Source organism: Protopterus annectens, chromosome 8.part0, assembly GCF_019279795.1.
Source record: "Protopterus annectens isolate FY-2018-M chromosome 8.part0, PAN1.0, whole genome shotgun sequence".
NCBI lineage: Eukaryota > Metazoa > Chordata > Ceratodontiformes > Protopteridae > Protopterus > Protopterus annectens.
The window spans coordinates 1163596227-1163615029 of NC_056741.1; the positions used below are offsets into that span (position 1 = coordinate 1163596227).

The 18803-nt window shown below is 39.6% G+C and overlaps 1 protein-coding gene across 1 annotated transcript in view; it reads left to right on the top strand.

Moving 5' to 3' along the window:
• The window catches only part of CFAP70 (cilia and flagella associated protein 70), a 1838232-nt gene that overhangs the window by 891157 nt on the left and 928272 nt on the right, over window positions 1–18803 (top strand). The window contains exon 13 of the mRNA XM_044079382.1: window positions 13567–13758. Coding sequence (XP_043935317.1) covers window positions 13567–13758 — 192 coding nt within the window. The remainder of the gene's footprint in view (window positions 1–13566; window positions 13759–18803) is intronic.

Genomic DNA, 18803 nt, shown 5'->3' on the forward strand with positions numbered 1-18803 from the left:
TTCTATTCCCTTTTCTCTCTCTCTTTTTATATAAACAGAAGAAAATTAGAAAAAGTTTTTCTTTCTACCTTAAGATTGTGTTAAAGATGACTGATAAACAGCAGGATTTAAGAAATGTACTAAGTTGGACACAAGCCGCCAATTTCTGATGCCCACACACTTTGTATGTACTGCTTAGAGCCCCATTTGCAAGAGGATTGTTTTATTTGTCATGGCTTTAATCCTGGAGTGTTAGTAGAATACAAAAATAAGCTTATCCTAAATGGTCTTCTTCCTTCTTCCTTTGGGAAGCTATATCGGAGGCTGATTCTGGTTCTTCCTCTAACGTGAAGACTGTCTTCTTCTTCTTTCAGCTTTCCCAGTTAGGGGTCGCCACAGCGGATCATCTGTCTGCTCCTGATTGGCAGTGGAGTTTTAGGGTGCCAAGTTGCCAGCCTGGCACCCAACCTTCTACAGAAGGCACACACATGCACATACTCACGCCTAGGGCCAATTTAGAGTGTCCAATCCACCTACAGCATGTCTTTGGGATGTGGGAGGAAACCGGAGCACCCAAAGGAAACCCACGCGACCACAGGGAGGACATGCAGACTTCGCACAGAAGGCACCCCAGCCGAGGATCGAACCGGGGAACCTCTTGCTGTGAGGCGGCAATGTTAACTGCTGCACCACCATGGCCGCCCCTCTAACTTGAAGACTGTAAAACTAAAAAAGTCATCTTCTCCTACCACCTCCTTGAGGAAGAAGTCTCATAAGGAGCTGGTCTCAATCCCGGATCCAAAAAAAGGCTAAACTTCATGATTCCTCTAAGGAAAAGGTACCGGATGCAACACCTCCTCAAGTAGATCAGATGAAGTCAAAACCCACGGATCCAATGTCATCTGATCTGAAACCTTCTGTATCTAACTATGAAACTACCAAAATTTTACCCAGGATAAGGTACTCGCCATCACTGGATCTGGTTTCTGATTGTGTGCCTTTTCCTTTCCTAGAAAGGCCCAGGTCTCCATCCATTTACTCCACTTTCTCTTCCAGAAGCCATACAGAAGAAGAAGTAGAGAGACTGGTGAAGAAGATTCTTGACATGGAGCCAGAGACTGGTGAAGAACATTCTTGACACGGAGCCAGACTAGTGTTCCTTCGGCTCCTTCCCCACTAGGTCAGGAGGTATGTAAAGCTACTACTTCCCCATTACAAATTCCTCCTTTGACTCCTGTAACTTCAGAGCTTTTGGATCTGAGTCATCCAGATCCATCTGTCTCAAATCCAAGGATAATTTTATCCTCAGATCCGAGATGATCTCTGCAGGCTGTGGTCCCATTGGATCTGGAGAGCTTCTGGATCCATAATTTACCTGTCTTATCTGAAGTACTGCATTCAATTCCAAAGCTTTTGGAGCCATCTCTGCACCTCAGAGCCTTGGCACTGGACAACTTGTCTCAGGTTTCCACTTTAGGAGTGGTCCCCTTGGAACAGGGGAGGCCTATAATTCAGAAGTTTGTCTTCTTGGATCCGATAGTCTCTCTCTCTCTCTCTCTCTCTCTCTCTCTCTCTCTCCAAGCTGTTCTGCCTTTGAGGCTGTGAAGAGAGTCTGCTTTGACAGTGCTGACAGACCCTTCCCCCTGGATCCCAAGTCCTCTGCCATGATGTCTCAGTGCTCAGAGTTTCACTGTCTCCTACCACAGGGACAGTCAGTACCAAAACTCCAGACTCCTGCCCAGGGAATTATCTCCTTTTCTGATATCTCCCCCGAGTAACCCACTGAGGAGGTCTCTAAGAAGAGGATGTGTAAGAGGAAATACTTAGAATCCCTGGAGGAGTCCATCACCAAAGATACAGATTTCAATGAAGACAGGGTCCCCACGATCACCTCCTGAAGATGTCTCCTTTGGTGACATCCTGCAAATCCTTAAGCAGAGAGGTGGTTGAACGTCCACAACCCTACATCTGAGGAATCTGTTCTCCTGGAGGCTTTTGGCACTGGACTGTCTACCTCCTGGGTGACGCCTTCCACTGATGAGCTCATTGATTTGATCTCACGGTGGGCGTGGAAGGATCCTGACACAATAGAGCCCATTGCTCTCAGACCAGACAGGATAATGGCACCACCAGTGGATAGACAGTTTTCGGGAAGGGAGTTCCTGTTGCTGCCATGGTTATTGTGGCGGCCACCAAAAAGGAAATAGCTGAGGAAAGTTCCATTGTCCATCCCCCAACAGACAGTCATGGACAATGGACAGATTTGCAAAACATGTCTATGCTTCAGCAACTTTTGCCTTGAGGTCTCTAAACTATTTGGCACATTTCACTAGATGTCAGAGGGATTTGATCAAGGAGTTATCAAATACCCTGCCAGATACTGTTTCTGATAAAGTTTAGACATCTGTTACTTCTCAGCCAATGACCCTACAGTACATATCCAGTTCTTCCATGAGGTTGATTTCACATGTAATGGAAGGAACCTCAAGGGCAGCAGGTTCAGGCATTTCCATAAGGAGACATGCCTGGATGTGTCTCTGTGAATTTGCAGAGCCCTTTAAGTCTTCTTTCATCAATGCTGCTTTTGATAGAATATCTTTATTTGGCCCCAAGGTAAAAGGCATTCTGTCCAGGTGTGAAAAGGATGGAAAGACCCTGTCTGCAGTGGGCATGCATTTTTTATCTCCTCAAAGAACCTTTTCCAGGAATCAATGAGGTGGTCAAAAAATGTGGTTCAAGAAGTCTCAGGGTCCTTTTCAAAACACACATGGAGGGGGTTCCCCTGGAGGCAGAGGAGGGAAATCAAATGGACGAAGATGCCCCTGTGGTAGAGGAGGCCTGCAGAACCAAGGTGCCAGAGACTCTTTTCTTTGACAGACCTTACTAGTGCTCCTGAAAGACGGCCCATTTATCCACCTCTAGAGACAGTCAGGCATGCTTATCCCTGCACCAGAGAGCCTGGCTAGATATAACAAAAGATACTTGGGTGCAGAGGATCATTTCCAGAGGATACATTATACCTTTTTCCGTTTCTTCCCAATCCCAAAGAAAATCCCTGATGTGCCACCCAGTCAGAGGGAACAAGCAATAATTCAAATACAAAAGCTGCTAGAAAAAAGAGTCATCCAAGAGGTCCCACCAGACCAAATAGAATCCAGAACTTGTTCAAGGTTCTTTTTAGTACTAAAAACAGGGGATTGGAGGTCAATGCTGGATATCTCCAAACTAAACAAGACAGTTTGAAGAACCAAGTTTTGGATAGTCACAGTTCAGTCTATTCTACCATTTATGGGCAAGGACAACTGGCTTTGATCTGTATACCTTCAGGACATGTACTATCACATAAAGATGAGCAGATAGTTGAGAAGGTACTTATGCTTCTGGCTGGGAGCCAGTCATTATCAATTCAGAGTACTGCCCTTTGGACTCACCACAGCCCCCAGGGTGTTTACCAAGTGCATGGAAGTAGTAGCAGCTCACCTCAGACTGCAAGAATTCCAGCTGTTTCCATATCTAGAAGACGGGCACATTACCACCCCGACCAGGCATCTACTCCTATATGCAAAAGACCATGTTATCCAGACTTGCTCTCATCTGGGGATAACCATAAACTATGACATATCTTATCTGGAACTGACTCAGACTTGAGTTTATAGGAGCAATTCTCAATACAAAGACGACTATTGCTTTTCTTCCAGTACTGAAAGTTCAGACCATAAGATTTCAAGTCAGAAAAATAATATGCAGCACTCCAATTTCAGCCCGACTGGTCCTTCAGGCTGTGGGATTGATGGCAGCAGCAGTAACCTTAGCACCACTCACCAGGTTTTACATGAGAATTCTACAATGGATGTTGGCTACTCAATGGTTGATTCTTTATCAGCCAATGTCTTACAAGATAAGAATCACTCACATCTGCAAAAGAGATCTGAAATGGTGGATTCATTCAGACCAGGTTCTACAAGGTTGTCCATTCATTCCCCCCTCAGGCCAAAGCTATAGTCACTATCGATGCTTCCCACCTAGGGTGGGGGTCATTATCTGGGGAAGACAGTCCAAAGCACCTGGTCCCCTGAAGAGGCCAGTTTGCATATAAATGTCCTAGAGATGAGAGTAGTGCTGTTAGCATTGCAGGCATTTCAAAATTCTCTCCTTTTAGGGATAATTGCAGTACAGTCAGACCACATGTCAGTCATCTGGTACATCAACAAACAGGGAAGAACCAAACCCTACACATTGTGTCAAGAAGCTCTCAGAGTGTGGCAGTGGACAATCTCTTCCAACCACTTTCTTCTAGCAATGTACATTACGGGGAAGTCCAGCGTGATAGCAGACAAATTGAGCAGGTGCATTCTTCTACCTCACGGATGGTCCCTCAACAAAAAAAAAGTTTAAATGATCTTCTGACAATAGGGTCGGCCTTGTTGCAATTTATTTGCAATCTGCCTGAACAACAAATGCAGCAGCTACTTTGCCGTAATCCCACTACAGGGGGAATCCCCAAGGGACACTATACTTTATGATTGGCCCCCCAGTCTCCTTTATGCATATCTTTCCACTCCATTGATCCCCAGATTTCTTCAGGAAGCTGCAAGGTTGAAGAGCAAGGTCATCCTCATTGCCCCTTATTGGCCTCAAAAAAATTTGGTTTCCCTTCCTTTGGCCTCACCCAATTCAACCACCTTGGTTTCTGGATCTCCTGTCTCACCCAACAGGTATGATGCATCAAAATTTACTGAATCTCAGGCTGACTCCCTGACTCCTCCAGTTCCATTAATTGCCAGACAACCTATGCTCTCTTCTCAGGTCCGTCATATTCTTTTCTCCTCCCATAAACCTTTCACCAGAAGACATACTCCAGCAAATGGAGATTTGTTTTTGGACTCAAAATCATAACAGTGAACTCTTTTCAGCTCCCATTCATGATATCTTGGAATTTCTAGTGCATCTTTTTAAAAAGGGAGCTAGTTCTTCTACTATTAAAGTATAATTAGTAACGATTTCCAATTTTCACTCTGGAATAGCTGGCTTTTCTTTAGCTTCCTGTAAGTTGAGCAAAGTCTTACGGCCACCCTTTAAAAATCCTACACCCCCTTGAGACCTCAGCCTTGTGCTGCAGTCTCTTACACAGTCCCCTTTTGAACCCTCAGCTTCATATGATCTCAAATATCTTTCATAAAACAATTTTCTTAGCGGCTTTTACCTCGACCAGAAGAATTTCTGAAATCCAAGCATTGTGTTCGAAACCTATATACTTGATTTTTCATAAAGACAGAGTTACCTTACATACCAACTTGACTTTTCTTCCAAAGGTGGTGTCAAAATCCAGTGTAAATCAATCAATTAATTTGCCAGTATTCCTTCCCAAATTTTTGAACAAAGGAGAATACATATTACATTTATTGGATGTTCATAGACAGTTACGTTTTTACTTCCAGGACAAAAAACATCAGAAGCTGGCTGATCAATTATTTGTTTCATATACAGAGCCAACATTGGGTAAACCCATTACCAAAGTTACTCTATCTATATGGATAATAAATTGCATTTCTTTTGTGTATACCAAATTGGGCATTGCTCTGACAAAACTAGTGCAAGCCCACTCCACCAGATCCATGGTAGCTTCCTCAGTTTTTCAATCCAGAGTGTCCATGGATGAAATTTGTGCAGAGCAAGTTGGGCTACTCCCCATACCTTTATTAATCACTACAAATTAGATGTGGTCTCCAGGGGAAGAGTATCTTTTGGTTCTGTGGTGCTCAGGAATATCCTTCCTTGAGTCCGCCCAGGAAATTAGGTAGCTGGGGACTCTGTCCCAACAGTTGAGGACAGAATGAAAATGGACGACATCAGAGGAAGAAGTTATGTTCTCACCATAATGTTCCATCTATGTTGTCCATTTTCATTCTTCCTCAGCTCCCCTCCCCTCCCATTAGTCCCCATCCTTAAGGCTTCTGGAAGTGTGAGTGCTTAGGGGACATATACAGCTTCTGCACAGTAATTTCCATCTTGTACTTTCTACTAATGCAGCAAACAAGATTTGAGGTAATTGGGGTTGGTGCGTTATGGGTAAGGAGAAGCTTGGGAGTTTTTGTTTGCCACGAGCTTTAACAACTGAGTCTGATCCGAGGAATCATATCTGAATCCAACAGTTGAGGAAGAATGAAAATGGACAACACAGATGGAACATTATGGTGAGTATATAACTTCTTTATCTGGGCCTCCTGTTTCTTTTCAGAAGCCTTGATGGATAAATTGTTCCCTGTTAACTCTTTTACTTTAGAGAATATACCAGAGAAGATCTGCCAAAGATGCCTTCTTTTAAAATTCTTCAGTCTTATTTTAATTACCCTGTGGGTGATCTCTGCCTGAGGTCATTTTGTGTTGTACCTTACAGGTTATCCCTTTAGGAATAGCTTATACAGCGCAATCCTTTTCACTGCATATAACACCCTCTCACAGTAGCTAAGTTGCATGAAACAGGTCTATTCCTTTCATAAGTTTCTGCTTCTGTAGGTCTTTTTGAGAATCTAAGATCTCATTGCAGGCCCCTTCCTGTCTCTTCTAGCTGGACAAGCAATCCATCCATCCCAAACCCCTTTTCTCATTTTTGCACATGGGTTTGGGGTGTCAGTTCAACAGTGACAATCATCTAGAGCCAAGGTTATCAGTAATATTTGTATGGGGATTTCCCTAGTGCTGTGTAGGACATATATTTTCCCCCTGTGGTTATCTTTTTTTTTTTTTTTGGTCTGGTTATGTTCAATGTATGCTTTGTTCTTATCACCATCTGTGGCATAGTTCTGGTCTGACAGTTCAACTGCAAGGAATGCTATCCTTGTCCCATGGACAAAAGGCATAAAATTAAATATAAGGTAATCACAACAAACAATGTGGGAGGCAAAGAAATAATACTATCCTGTAATTGGGAAAACTGATTACATATCTGCTTACAATGGAAAGAAGGCTGGTGCCACTCCATGGGTGGCTATGAAGAAGGGGAGCAACAGTCAGCCAGCAGCTGTCAAGCCCAAAAGCCTTTGAAGTCAACTAACCTTTTGTCCATGGGACAGGTATAGTAGTCCTTTCTGGCAGTTGAATTGTCAGACAATTAAGTACTTCTGTTTTATCCCAAAGACAAATATATTTTAGGGTGCTTTCGCTTATATTTAGCCCTACCTAAGTTAATGGTTTGGTCCCTTTGACAAAGAGTTTAGTCAATAAGGACCTCTTTGAGAACATTTCAAGTTGTGTTACAACTTCTTCCCTTCCATTTGAAATTAAAAAGATTTAACACTCTGTTTTTCATTCACAGACATATTTGACTTCTGGTAGGCAATGGATTATGAATTACTGAATGCAGTTTTCTCTCAGTACCTGTTTACCAGATTTTTCCCACCATTACACCTTTATTTTCCATTGGACTAGAGGCTAACACTGTAATGGTCAGACTGTTCTATTGTGGTTTTGGTCATTTCTCTGTATGCTTCATAGAAACATTTTGTTCTTAGGGAATTCAGTCAGCATTGTTGGACTTTATTGCTATGGGACCCCATGCCTTTTTTACCTATATAAATGTTTTTCTATATTGGTTCTGTAGATACTTCTTCACCTGAGTTAGTGCATGGCTAATCTTGTATCTCACATTACACAAAGCATTACATAAAGCAGTTTTTTATTTTATTTTACTTTTTTTGGGGGAGGGTGGAGTTCGTCACTATGTACCTCTTGGTCGATTTTCCCTGCCACATGGATCTACTCCTTTGAGCTGATTTTCACAGTATAAACTGTATGTCTAAGAACAACATTTTACCTCTGTTAGTCAGATTACTATCAACTGATTGTTTGTATAAGATGGTTTCGATTTTTGATTTTGGTAACAGGGTTAGTAAGGCCTCTCCTAATTCTTGAATGAGAAGTCCTTTTATCCTTCCTCTGTTGATGAGATGTTAATAAGCTAGATACGTTTTCATCCGGTATGTCTTGGACATAACTTGCTAGCAAGCAATTCTTATTAGCAACATCAAAGCAGTTTTTGCTTGGGACTTTATCCTAAAGGTAGAATAGTGTAGATAAGTCATATCACTTACAGATGTTGTGTACTTTAAAGGTACATGTGTAGTATTAGGTCCATCTTTCTCTATGACCCCTCCCTTCTTCTCCCTACGTTTTCTGTCTGGAGTGGATCTTGCTATTAGAGTTTGTATCTTCTCCTTTAGCCTCTTTCCTTCCTGGGCTCTGCCTTCCAGGGACTAACAGAGATTTGGAGAGGGGGGGGGGGTCCTTTCCACTGACAAAACTGTGTATAAAAGAAAGGAGTTTAGCTGCCTTGGAAAATTTTAGGTGCTGAGCTGCCTGAGTCTTGTTGGCTTTGAATCTTAGAGACAGAGATAGATGGACTTAATCTTACACATCTGTTATTATGATAACTGTATAACTTTATTTTTACCATAAGATTTCTCAGAAATAATCAGTGACTTAAGATTTCATAAAACATGTCCACTGTGAACTCCAACAAGTTCACTTCTCCTCCTCACTCTAGTACACAGGTTAGTTTTAAATTCTTTTTGCAAGCCTTATCTTCTGTTGCAGCCAGGTGCTGACACACATTATTTGCCTCGTCACCCAGTTCTTCCATTTTGTTTCACACTTCCATGACTTATTTAATTACTATCATGGCAACTTGTTGAGCATGCAAGAAATCAGCATTAACGCATACCACTTGTAACCTCTTTCCAACATATCTTTCCATCACCACAGAAGTATGTCACAAGCCAAATTTCACTTCTTACAAGTTTCTTATTTCTTCTTAAACATTCAGCAGAGTTAACTTGTAATCATCTGTGGAGCACCACTGCAATGGCTGGCATACCCCTCTATTTATGTCATTACACAGCTCTTATTCCAAAAAATATTTTCAGCTAGGGTTCTCATTTTTTTTCCATCATTTAAACAGCTGGACCTTCACACTCTGCTGTTTCACTCACACATATCAAATTACCTAGCTTTTACAATGACATGCATTTGGAGCGTTTCTCCCCAGGCCTCTGCTGAAAATTGGTTTTGTTCTAAGTCAGACATTCCCAGTAAACAAATGTTAAATAAATAAAATGCAAAAAATAACTTTAATCAGCCACAATACACAAAGCAAACTGGGTACACTGAGCGTCTTCAGGCATGAGACATTCCATAAACTTGTTGTTGTTTTAATAGTTAAGACCCATTTGCATGTGACAAAATAGTCTTTTACACTCACTTCTTTTATAAATACAGTAAAATGATTTTTTATCTGTAGAATATTGTGCAGCTTGTGCAGTGTTAGAAGTCTTCACCTACAGAACCATAACTCTTGGTTTTGCCCTATGTGTAGCAGTTCATTCTGCTCCTGAAGAGTTTTATTGCAGTTGTGAACAGTTATGGTTGTTATAGTTTTTTATACTTTTAAAAGCTCACAGTCCAGAATTTGTATGTCGCTGCTCAGATTATACATTGTAGTGGAAGCCAGCAATTTACAAGGCACTGGGTAAATTCCTCACTCAGAAAAACTGCAGATGGCTGCAGTTAATGCTGGGGTTGAATAGGTTAACTTGAGAGTTGGGAAGATGCATCAGCTGTGAAGCTCATTATTGCAACAGCTATACTGTGCCATGGTTGCTGCTGAAAAAGGCACACTGGCAATGAGATCAAGGAAGATACGATTGCCTATTTACAATGTATAAATATTAACTGTTTATCAAATATCTACCGTTCAGGTGATTGCCTTATTTTCCTAATTCTGAGAATAGTCGATAATCTTACATGTAGACAGATGAAGACAGATTGCATTTCTCTGACCATAACAGGCATTCAATGATTTTTACAGTATATTCATTAGAAAAGCATCATAGGCTTCAGAGTAATATAAGACAGTTGTCCCTACTTTGATTAATGTTTTTCCAATGTGTGATTATTTTTATTTTTATTTTGCATTTGTTTCACCATATTCTCTGCCTAACAGTGTGAAGTACATATATTTGTTTTGTTCTTGCAGGCAGTGAATGATTACCACAGTCAGATCACTAGTATAGCAGCTGCAGTACTTGAGGAATATCAAGAACTCTTTAAACACGACCAGGGAAGAGAAACACCTGTAGATTACCAGACCCTGGAAGAACAGAAACGCAAACTTAATTATGAGCTCAACTTCTCTGGAAAATATTTTGCCTTCAAGGAACAACAGACTTTGGATCCAACCCAGTTTGGCTTTGTCAAAGGCAGATCATGCCTTTTAAACTTGGTTGACTTTTCAAACAGTCACCAAAGCCATTGATGAGGAAAGGCAGTCCATACAGCCTACCTCGATCTGGCTAAGGCCTTGATACAATACCCCACTCGGGTATCATTGAAAAACTCATCAGCTTAAATGTTAACCCATACATCACAAGATGGGTTGCAAACTGGCTGAGTGACAGAACCCACAGGGTCAGAGTTGCTGGCGCCATGTCAGACTCAAAGCCTGTCACAAGTGGTGTCCCACAGGGCTCAGTCCTGGGCCCACTCTTGTTTAGCATCTACTTTTCCAAGTACAAGCAAACACAGGAGGGTTATGGTTGACAAAGTTTGCAGATGACTGCAAACTGGGCGCCATAGTAGAAAACACATCTGACACAGATATCCTTCAGAAGGGTCTCACAGAAACGGATAACTGGTGCCAGAGCCACGGCCTAAAGTTAAATGCCAAAAAATGCATAGTCATACCCTTCGGGAAAAACAAGGTTACCCCTAGCTACCGAATAGGTGGCAATCCACTGAGCACAGAAGAAGTTATCAGGACCTGGGGACCCAGGTTGATAGTAGTCTGTCATTCGACACCCATGTAGCTAAAGTAGTTAGGAAGACCTTCTACATTGCCCACCTTATCATGAAGGGATTCTCATCTAGATCAAGGGAGGTTATAGTCTCCCTTTACTCATCACTCATCAGACCAATGATTGAGTACAATGCCCCATTCGGAATGTATCTGACCCGACACTTGCAGCAGCTGGAGAGGCCACAAAAGTTCCTCACCAAAAGGATAAAGGGTCTCAAAATCTATCCTATGCTGCCCGACTGAAAGAACTCCAGCTCTATTCAGTCGCTACCGCTGCTCAGAGGTGACCTTTGCCTAACATACAAGGCCATGTCAAACCCAGATTTGATGAATATGCTTCACCTCAAAAAATCCAGATCCATCAGAGCCACAAGGGCGGGAGACTTAAACCTCGACACGGCTATTAATAGGACGTGCTGGAGGGATAGATTCATCACCCAAAGACTCCCTATGCTGTGGAACAAAATCCCGGTACATGTGAGGCAGAGCACCTCGCTGGCCTTGTTCAAGAGAAATCTTGACCAATGGATGGGAGATCGCAGATATACCCCAGGGATTACCTCAGTGTCACTGCTCGACAGAGGCACAGCAAAATAATGGGTATAGTTCCCCATACTAAAGGGTGGCGTAAGCCACAAAACGATGGGCTAGGCTTGTAAATGCCCTCGGGCAGATAGCCTAGTATGAACCTATGAACCTATAACTTGCTAGCAAGCAATTCTTATTAGCAACATCAAAGCAGTTTTTGCTTGGGACTTTATCCTAAAGGTAGAATAGTGTAGATAAGTCATATCACTTACAGATGTTGTGTACTTTAAAGGTACATGTGTAGTATTAGGTCCATCTTTCTCTATGACCCCTCCCTTCTTCTCCCTGCGTTTTCTGTCTGGAGTGGATCTTGCTATTAGAGTTTGTATCTTCTCCTTTAGCCTCTTTCCTTCCTGGGCTCTGCCTTCCAGGGACTAACAGAGATTTGGAGAGGGGGGGGTGGGGTCCTTTCCACTGACAAAACTGTGTATAAAAGAAAGGAGTTTAGCTGCCTTGGAAAATTTTAGGTGCTGAGCTGCCTGAGTCTTGTTGGCTTTGAATCTTAGAGACAGAGATAGATGGACTTAATCTTACACATCTGTTATTATGATAACTGTATAACTTTATTTTTACCATAAGATTTCTCAGAAATAATCAGTGACTTAAGATTTCATAAAACATGTCCACTGTGAACTCCAACAAGTTCACTTCTCCTCCTCGCTCTAGTACACAGGTTAGTTTTAAATTCTTTTTGCAAGCCTTATCTTCTGTTGCAGCCAGGTGCTGACACACATTATTTGCCTCGTCACCCAGTTCTTCCATTTTGTTTCACACTTCCATGACTTATTTAATTAGTATCATGGCAACTTGTTGAGCATGCAAGAAATCAGCATTAACGCATACCACTTGTAACCTCTTTCCAACATATCTTTCCATCACCACAGAAGTATGTCACAAGCCAAATTTCACTTCTTACAAGTTTCTTATTTCTTCTTAAACATTCAGCAGAGTTAACTTGTAATCATCTGTGGAGCACCACTGCAATGGCTGGCATACCCCTCTATTTATGTCATTACACAGCTCTTATTCCAAAAATATTTTCAGCTAGGTTTCTCATTTTTTTTCCATCATTTAAACAGCTGGACCTTCACACTCTGCTGTTTCACTCACACATATCAAATTACCTAGCTTTTACAATGACATGCATTTGGAGCGTTTCTCCCCAGGCCTCTGCTGAAAATTGGTTTTGTTCTAAGTCAGACATTCCCAGTAAACAAATGTTAAGTAAATAAAATGCAAAAAATAACTTTAATCAGCCACAATACACAAAGCAAACTGGGTACACTGAGCGTCTTCAGGCATGAGACATTCCATAAACTTGTTGTTTTAATAGTTAAGACCCATTTGCATGTGACAAAATAGTCTTTTACACTCACTTCTTTTATAAATACAGTAAAATGATTTTTTATCTGTAGAATATTGTGCAGTTTGTGCAGTGTTAGAAGTCTTCACCTACAGAACCATAACTCTTGGTTTTGCCCTATGTGTAGCAGTTCATTCTGCTCCTGAAGAGTTTTATTGCAGTTGTGAACAGTTATGGTTGTTATAGTTTTTTATACTTGTAAAAGCTCACAGTCCAGAATTTGTATGTCGCTGCTCAGATTATACATTGTAGTGGAAGCCAGCAATTTACAAGGCACTGGGTAAATTCCTCACTCAGAAAAACTGCAGATGGCTGCAGTTAATGCTGGGGTTGAATAGGTTAACTTGAGAGTTGGGAAGATGCATCAGCTGTGAAGCTCATTATTGCAACAGCTATACTGTGCCATGGTTGCTGCTGAAAAAGGCACACTGGCAATGAGATCAAGGAAGATACGATTGCCTATTTATAATGTATAAATATTAACTGTTTATCAAATATCTACCATTCAGGTGATTGCCTTATTTTCCTAATTCTGAGAATGGTCGATAATCTTACATGTAGACAGATGAAGACAGATTGCATTTCTCTGACCATAACAGACATTCAATGATTTTTACAGTATATTCATTAGAAAAGCATCATAGGCTTCAGAGTAATATAAGACAGTTGTCCCTACTTTGATTAATGTTTTTCCAATGTGTGATTATTTTTATTTTTATTTTGCATTTGTTTCACCATATTCTCTGCCTAACAGTGTGAAGTACATATATTTGTTTTGTTCTTGCAGGCAGTGAATGATTACCACAGTCAGATCACTAGTATAGCAGCTGCAGTACTTGAGGAATATCAAGAACTCTTTAAACACGACCAGGGAAGAGAAACACCTGTAGATTACCAGACCCTGGAAGAACAGAAACGCAAACTTAATTATGAGCTCAACTTCTCTGGAAAATATTTTGCCTTCAAGGAACAGCTTAAGGTAAAATGTAGTCATTGTCATTTTTTTGAATGGTGACTAAAGCCTGGAAGTAAGCTGCACTAGTCCTGTTTCACAGATGGAAAAGATAGCTATAGACTGATCGTCTTAATTTTGGTGGTGGGAATGTAAATACAGTGAGAAATGTATGAAAATTTTGCAGAACATTTTGAATCTTGCAGTCTAATGGTATGAGGAAATGTGGATTAACAGCAGGGAAATCATAGCAAATACGATGGAAAGAATTAGTTTATTTGGTACTGTTTTGGCTAGTTTGGGCTGCCTGGTGTTCAGTAAAGTCTAGTATGAACTGCTTATTTACTAGTAATATTTCAAGTAGTATTCTAAGTAATTAATTGATAAGGATGCATGACAGCCCAGAGTAGATACTCATGTGGGAAACTGAGAACGAAGTGAGATGTATGATGAAGTATTCATTCTTTTATACTTTTATAAAATTATCACTTAAGCCATAGGCAAACGTACATTAACAGAAAAGAAAATAAAACCATTTTAACATTCTTCCATTTAAATATAATATATCTCACATATGTTTTCTCTCCTACTATTATCAGTCCAACATTACAAAAAAATTGCTGAATTCCTACCTTCCCTTACACCTCACTCTTCCTCCTCCTCCTGAGCATCATTATGTATGTATTGTTCCCAAAATTTCCATTTACCTCTATGTAATTTGCTCCTTCACTTTTCTAAACTTCCCTCCTCCAGTTCTTTTTATCTCTTTTATAATATTCAAATACCTGAAATATAGTTGGTGTAGACTTTGATTTCCATTTTCTAGTAATTGCTTTTTTGGCAGCCAACAGAATTAAACTTAATAAGGCCTTACAATGTCTAGGCAACTCAGATCCTGTATCCCAGCTCAAAATAATCATTTCTTTACTTACAGCCATTTGCTTACACAATATTTCTGATAGAGTACTCTGTGAGGAATTTTTAAGCTCTGACAACTCATTACACTCCCAAAACATATGTTCCCAGTCACCTCTTTCTTTTTTATCACACTGCCAACATTTGCTATCTATTTGAGGAAAAATTCTTTGAAGTCTGCTCGGTGTATAAAAATACCCATCCAAACACTTCCAAGCAAAGATCCTAAACCTTTTGGATTTGTTTGTATACTTGGGAGCCACACATATGTCTTTCCATTCTTATTTTGTAAATTGCTTTTCCAGTCTCTCTTCCCAATCTTTTCTAATCTCCTTTGATTGATTCTTATAGATGTCATGCAATATTTTATATGCCCTACTAATTGCCTTTTTTTAACAGCTACTTCTGTTCTACATTCAACTAAAAATACTCTACCAGAACAAATTTTCACTTAAAATTACCCTATCCCTTTGTTTTTGCCTGTACTATGAGATCAAACCCTGGTTGAGAAGGCAGCCTCTTGCACCTTTCCTGCTTGAGTCATTTGATTCCATTATCTGGGGTTCTTTGCCAGGTTTCTCCAGGAAATTCCACCCTTCTTGCCTTTTTCTGTACCCCTACTTGCACTCATCCATATTGGCAACATTTTCTTTCTTCGTTGTTACATTAGCTTAATTCTTAATACTTTCTGCTACATTATGAGTATATAATATTCTGTATAGTTACTTTTATTCTCCTTAGGGACCTGCATCCAAAATCCCAATCACTCACAATTTTTTTGAATTTCCCTCTTGCTTCATCATCATCCCTTTCCACTTTGAATTATAACCTTCTGCTTGTGTTATGTATATGAGCTTTAACTGTGTAGCTATAAAATATCCCTTCAAATAAAGTAACCCTAAACCACCTTATTCTATTGGAAGATTCAACTTATCCCACTTACCTCTTGCCCTCTTTCCCTCCTAGATAAATTCCTTCAATTCTTTATTAATTATTTTCCACAGCTTCTCCTCAGGTTGATAAAAGTATGCCTGATGTATATACAAGACTAAAGGGACTGAAATATTTTCACTGCTTGTATCTTACTATCCATAACCATAAATAAGAGTTTCCAGTTTCTCAGTTTTTGTATTATCCTTTGCTTACTCTCTTCCCTCACATACTTAGCAGCCATAACAGAAGCCCTTTTAATCCATACTCGTAAATACTCCATCTTATCATGTCCCTATAAATATGGATATTGCTGATGTAATTTGTGTGACGGTATACACTTTATAGCTATAGCCTTTGTTTTACCTTCATTAATTTTATATCAAGAACATGCCTGGAACTGTCCCACAACACTGAGATGTCCTTTTCTGGGTTTATCAGGTATAAAATAATTTCATCTGCAAATAAAGCCAACTTTTCTTGATTACCATACCAATTATATCCTTGTATTTCTGAGTCCCTTATTTTCTTTGCTAATGTCTCTAAATAAAAAGTAAATAACAAAGGACAAAGAGGTCACCACTTCATGATACCTCTGTTTAAATACAGCTTATCTGAGAGGAATGCTTCCATTGTAATTCTTGCCTTTGATCCTTCTAATTAACTTCATTATTGTTGTATCGCGGAATACAAATCCTTCCAAAGCCCTACTCATAACATCCCAGCTTACTTTTTCAAATACTTTCTCTGTATAAAGACCCATCAACAAGAGCAGTATTTTCTTATATTCTACTTCCCTTTGTATCATCATTGTTCTATTAATGTTATCAAATGTTTGCCTAGCCACCACAAAACCACACCGATCTATATCTATTAATTCTGGCAATGTCTTTGTCATTCGTTTAGCTAGTATAGACATAAAAACCTTATAATCATGTTTTAAAATTGAAATGGATCTATACGAAGCTGGACTTGAAGGGTCTTTGCCTTCTTTAGGTAACATAGACACCACAACTTTTTTCTGTATCTTTCCTAATACCTCTCAAAATTATTTCCGCTACTCATTCCTTAAATTCCTCTCTTTTTTAACAGGTAAGTGGAAAAGTGCTGGTGTCTTATTTTTACTTCATTACTCTGCATTTTTATCTTGGTGAGTATTGGTGCATGATCAGAAATAATTATTGGATGTGTGCTGAAGCTTTAAATTATATGCACATGATCCTGTAAAATATAATTTCTATCTAGGTTTAACCCAGTTCTTGTACCTTGGAGAATAATATGTAAATTCTGTAGGACTTCCTACTACTGAATCCACATCTTCCATACCAAATATTTTTATAAGTTTATTCAGAAATCTACCCTATTTGTTATGTTGTCCCTTCTAGGTTCCCTTGATACATCATTATTCCAAATCAAATTCCAGTCCCCACCTATAAATAATATTCCCTGCAGAAAGCTGAGTATTTCTCCCAAAATTTTTTAAGCTCCATAATAGCAGTTTTCAGTAGAATATAAATACATTCTATTGTAATCCTCTTCCCTTGTCTACCACATTTGTCTTTTTCCCGCATCTATCACAATTGGTGCCCCCTCTAGCAATAATATGATTACCCCCTTTTCCTCTGTCCCTGATATTCTTCTGAATATCCATCCTGAAATCCTCTCTCTGTCAAATTCACATGCTCATTTGTTTCCAAAGGTGTCTGCAGCAGCCTTGCTACTTGCACTCTGTATTTCTTGATATAATACAGTGTTCTTCTAGTCTATTTCTTAGTCTATACCTGTAAGCCCATTCATGATCCAGGATAAGATGGATAGGATAGCCATCATGATAAAAAGCTATTATTCTTACTTATTTGACCATTTTTTGAATATGTATTTACAGCTTTTGTGTTGCATGCACATGCAAATGTTTGGCAGGCCAATCCTTTGTACAGTTGTTTCTTCTCATCTCCATTAGAACCTAAGTCACATTTTTCAAGGCTTTTTGTTTTATTGAAAACTCTCAAATGAAAAAAACTAAATATAAAACACTCCGTCCCCTAATAACTTAGTATGTACATTTCAAAACATTAAGTTTAACCCTCCAGAAAGGAATAATTGTCCCCAGCTCATGGCTGGACCTACAGGCATTAAATAAATTATGCTTATCACTGCTAAAGCACATGCTACAGTCTGCGCTCCCACTTAGACTGATTTCTGTATGTTCTTTCTTATTTCACTTCCTCACCCAGATATAAAAAAACAGCTGTATGCTTTCAGAAAAAAATAACTTTTAGCCCTAGAAACAAAAAGAGACTGGGATTTTGGATGCGGATCCTTAAGGAGAATTACAATAACCTTACAGAATAGTATATTCAAAAAGTAGCAGAAAGTATTCAAAGAACTTAGCTAACAAGGGAATGAAGAAAAGAGGTTCTGCCAATAGGGATTACTTCAATTAGGGATATAGACAATGTACAAGAGGAAGCTGGAAATTATTGGATAAAACTGGCAAAAGAACCAAGGTATTGGTAGCAGATAATTAGAGAGGGAAATGTAATAGAATGAGAAGAGGCCAATTATTTATTTGAACTGCAGGCTAGAGATTGCCATCCCTATCAAGGACTGATATCAGAGTATAGGCAAAGAGGAAGAAATAGGGGGACCCTAAACGAAAGACCAGCACTGGTAGAGTTTTTAGTAGAATCTCGAACATAAGGTACTGTTAAAAAAGGAGTAATTAGTACAACATGCAAAATATTGCATGCTAACTATAAAAATCAGTCACTGGAGGTTAGAAAGGATTGGGAAGAGAGACTGGATAAGCAATTCACAAAGAAACAATGGGGGATATATGTATGTCTTCCAAATGTACAACAAAGTCTGGAAGATTTAGGATCTTTGCTTGGAAATGTTTACATAGGTATTTTTATACCCTACGTAGACTCTAAAGAATTTTTCCTCAGGTAGACAACAAATGTTGTCAGTGTGATGGGGAAGAAAGATGTAATTGGGAACATATTTTTGGGAATTGTAATGAACTGGTAGACTTTAAAGATTCCCTGCAGACTTCTTTGTCAGAGATACTGGGTGAGCAAATTGGTATAATAAAGGAAATTATTTTTGAGGTATGATACAGAATCGGAATTGTCTCAACATAGTTAGGCCTTGCTGAGTCTAATTATGGTGGCTGCCAAGAAAAGCAATTACTAGAAAATGGAAATCAAAGTCTAAACCATCTCTAC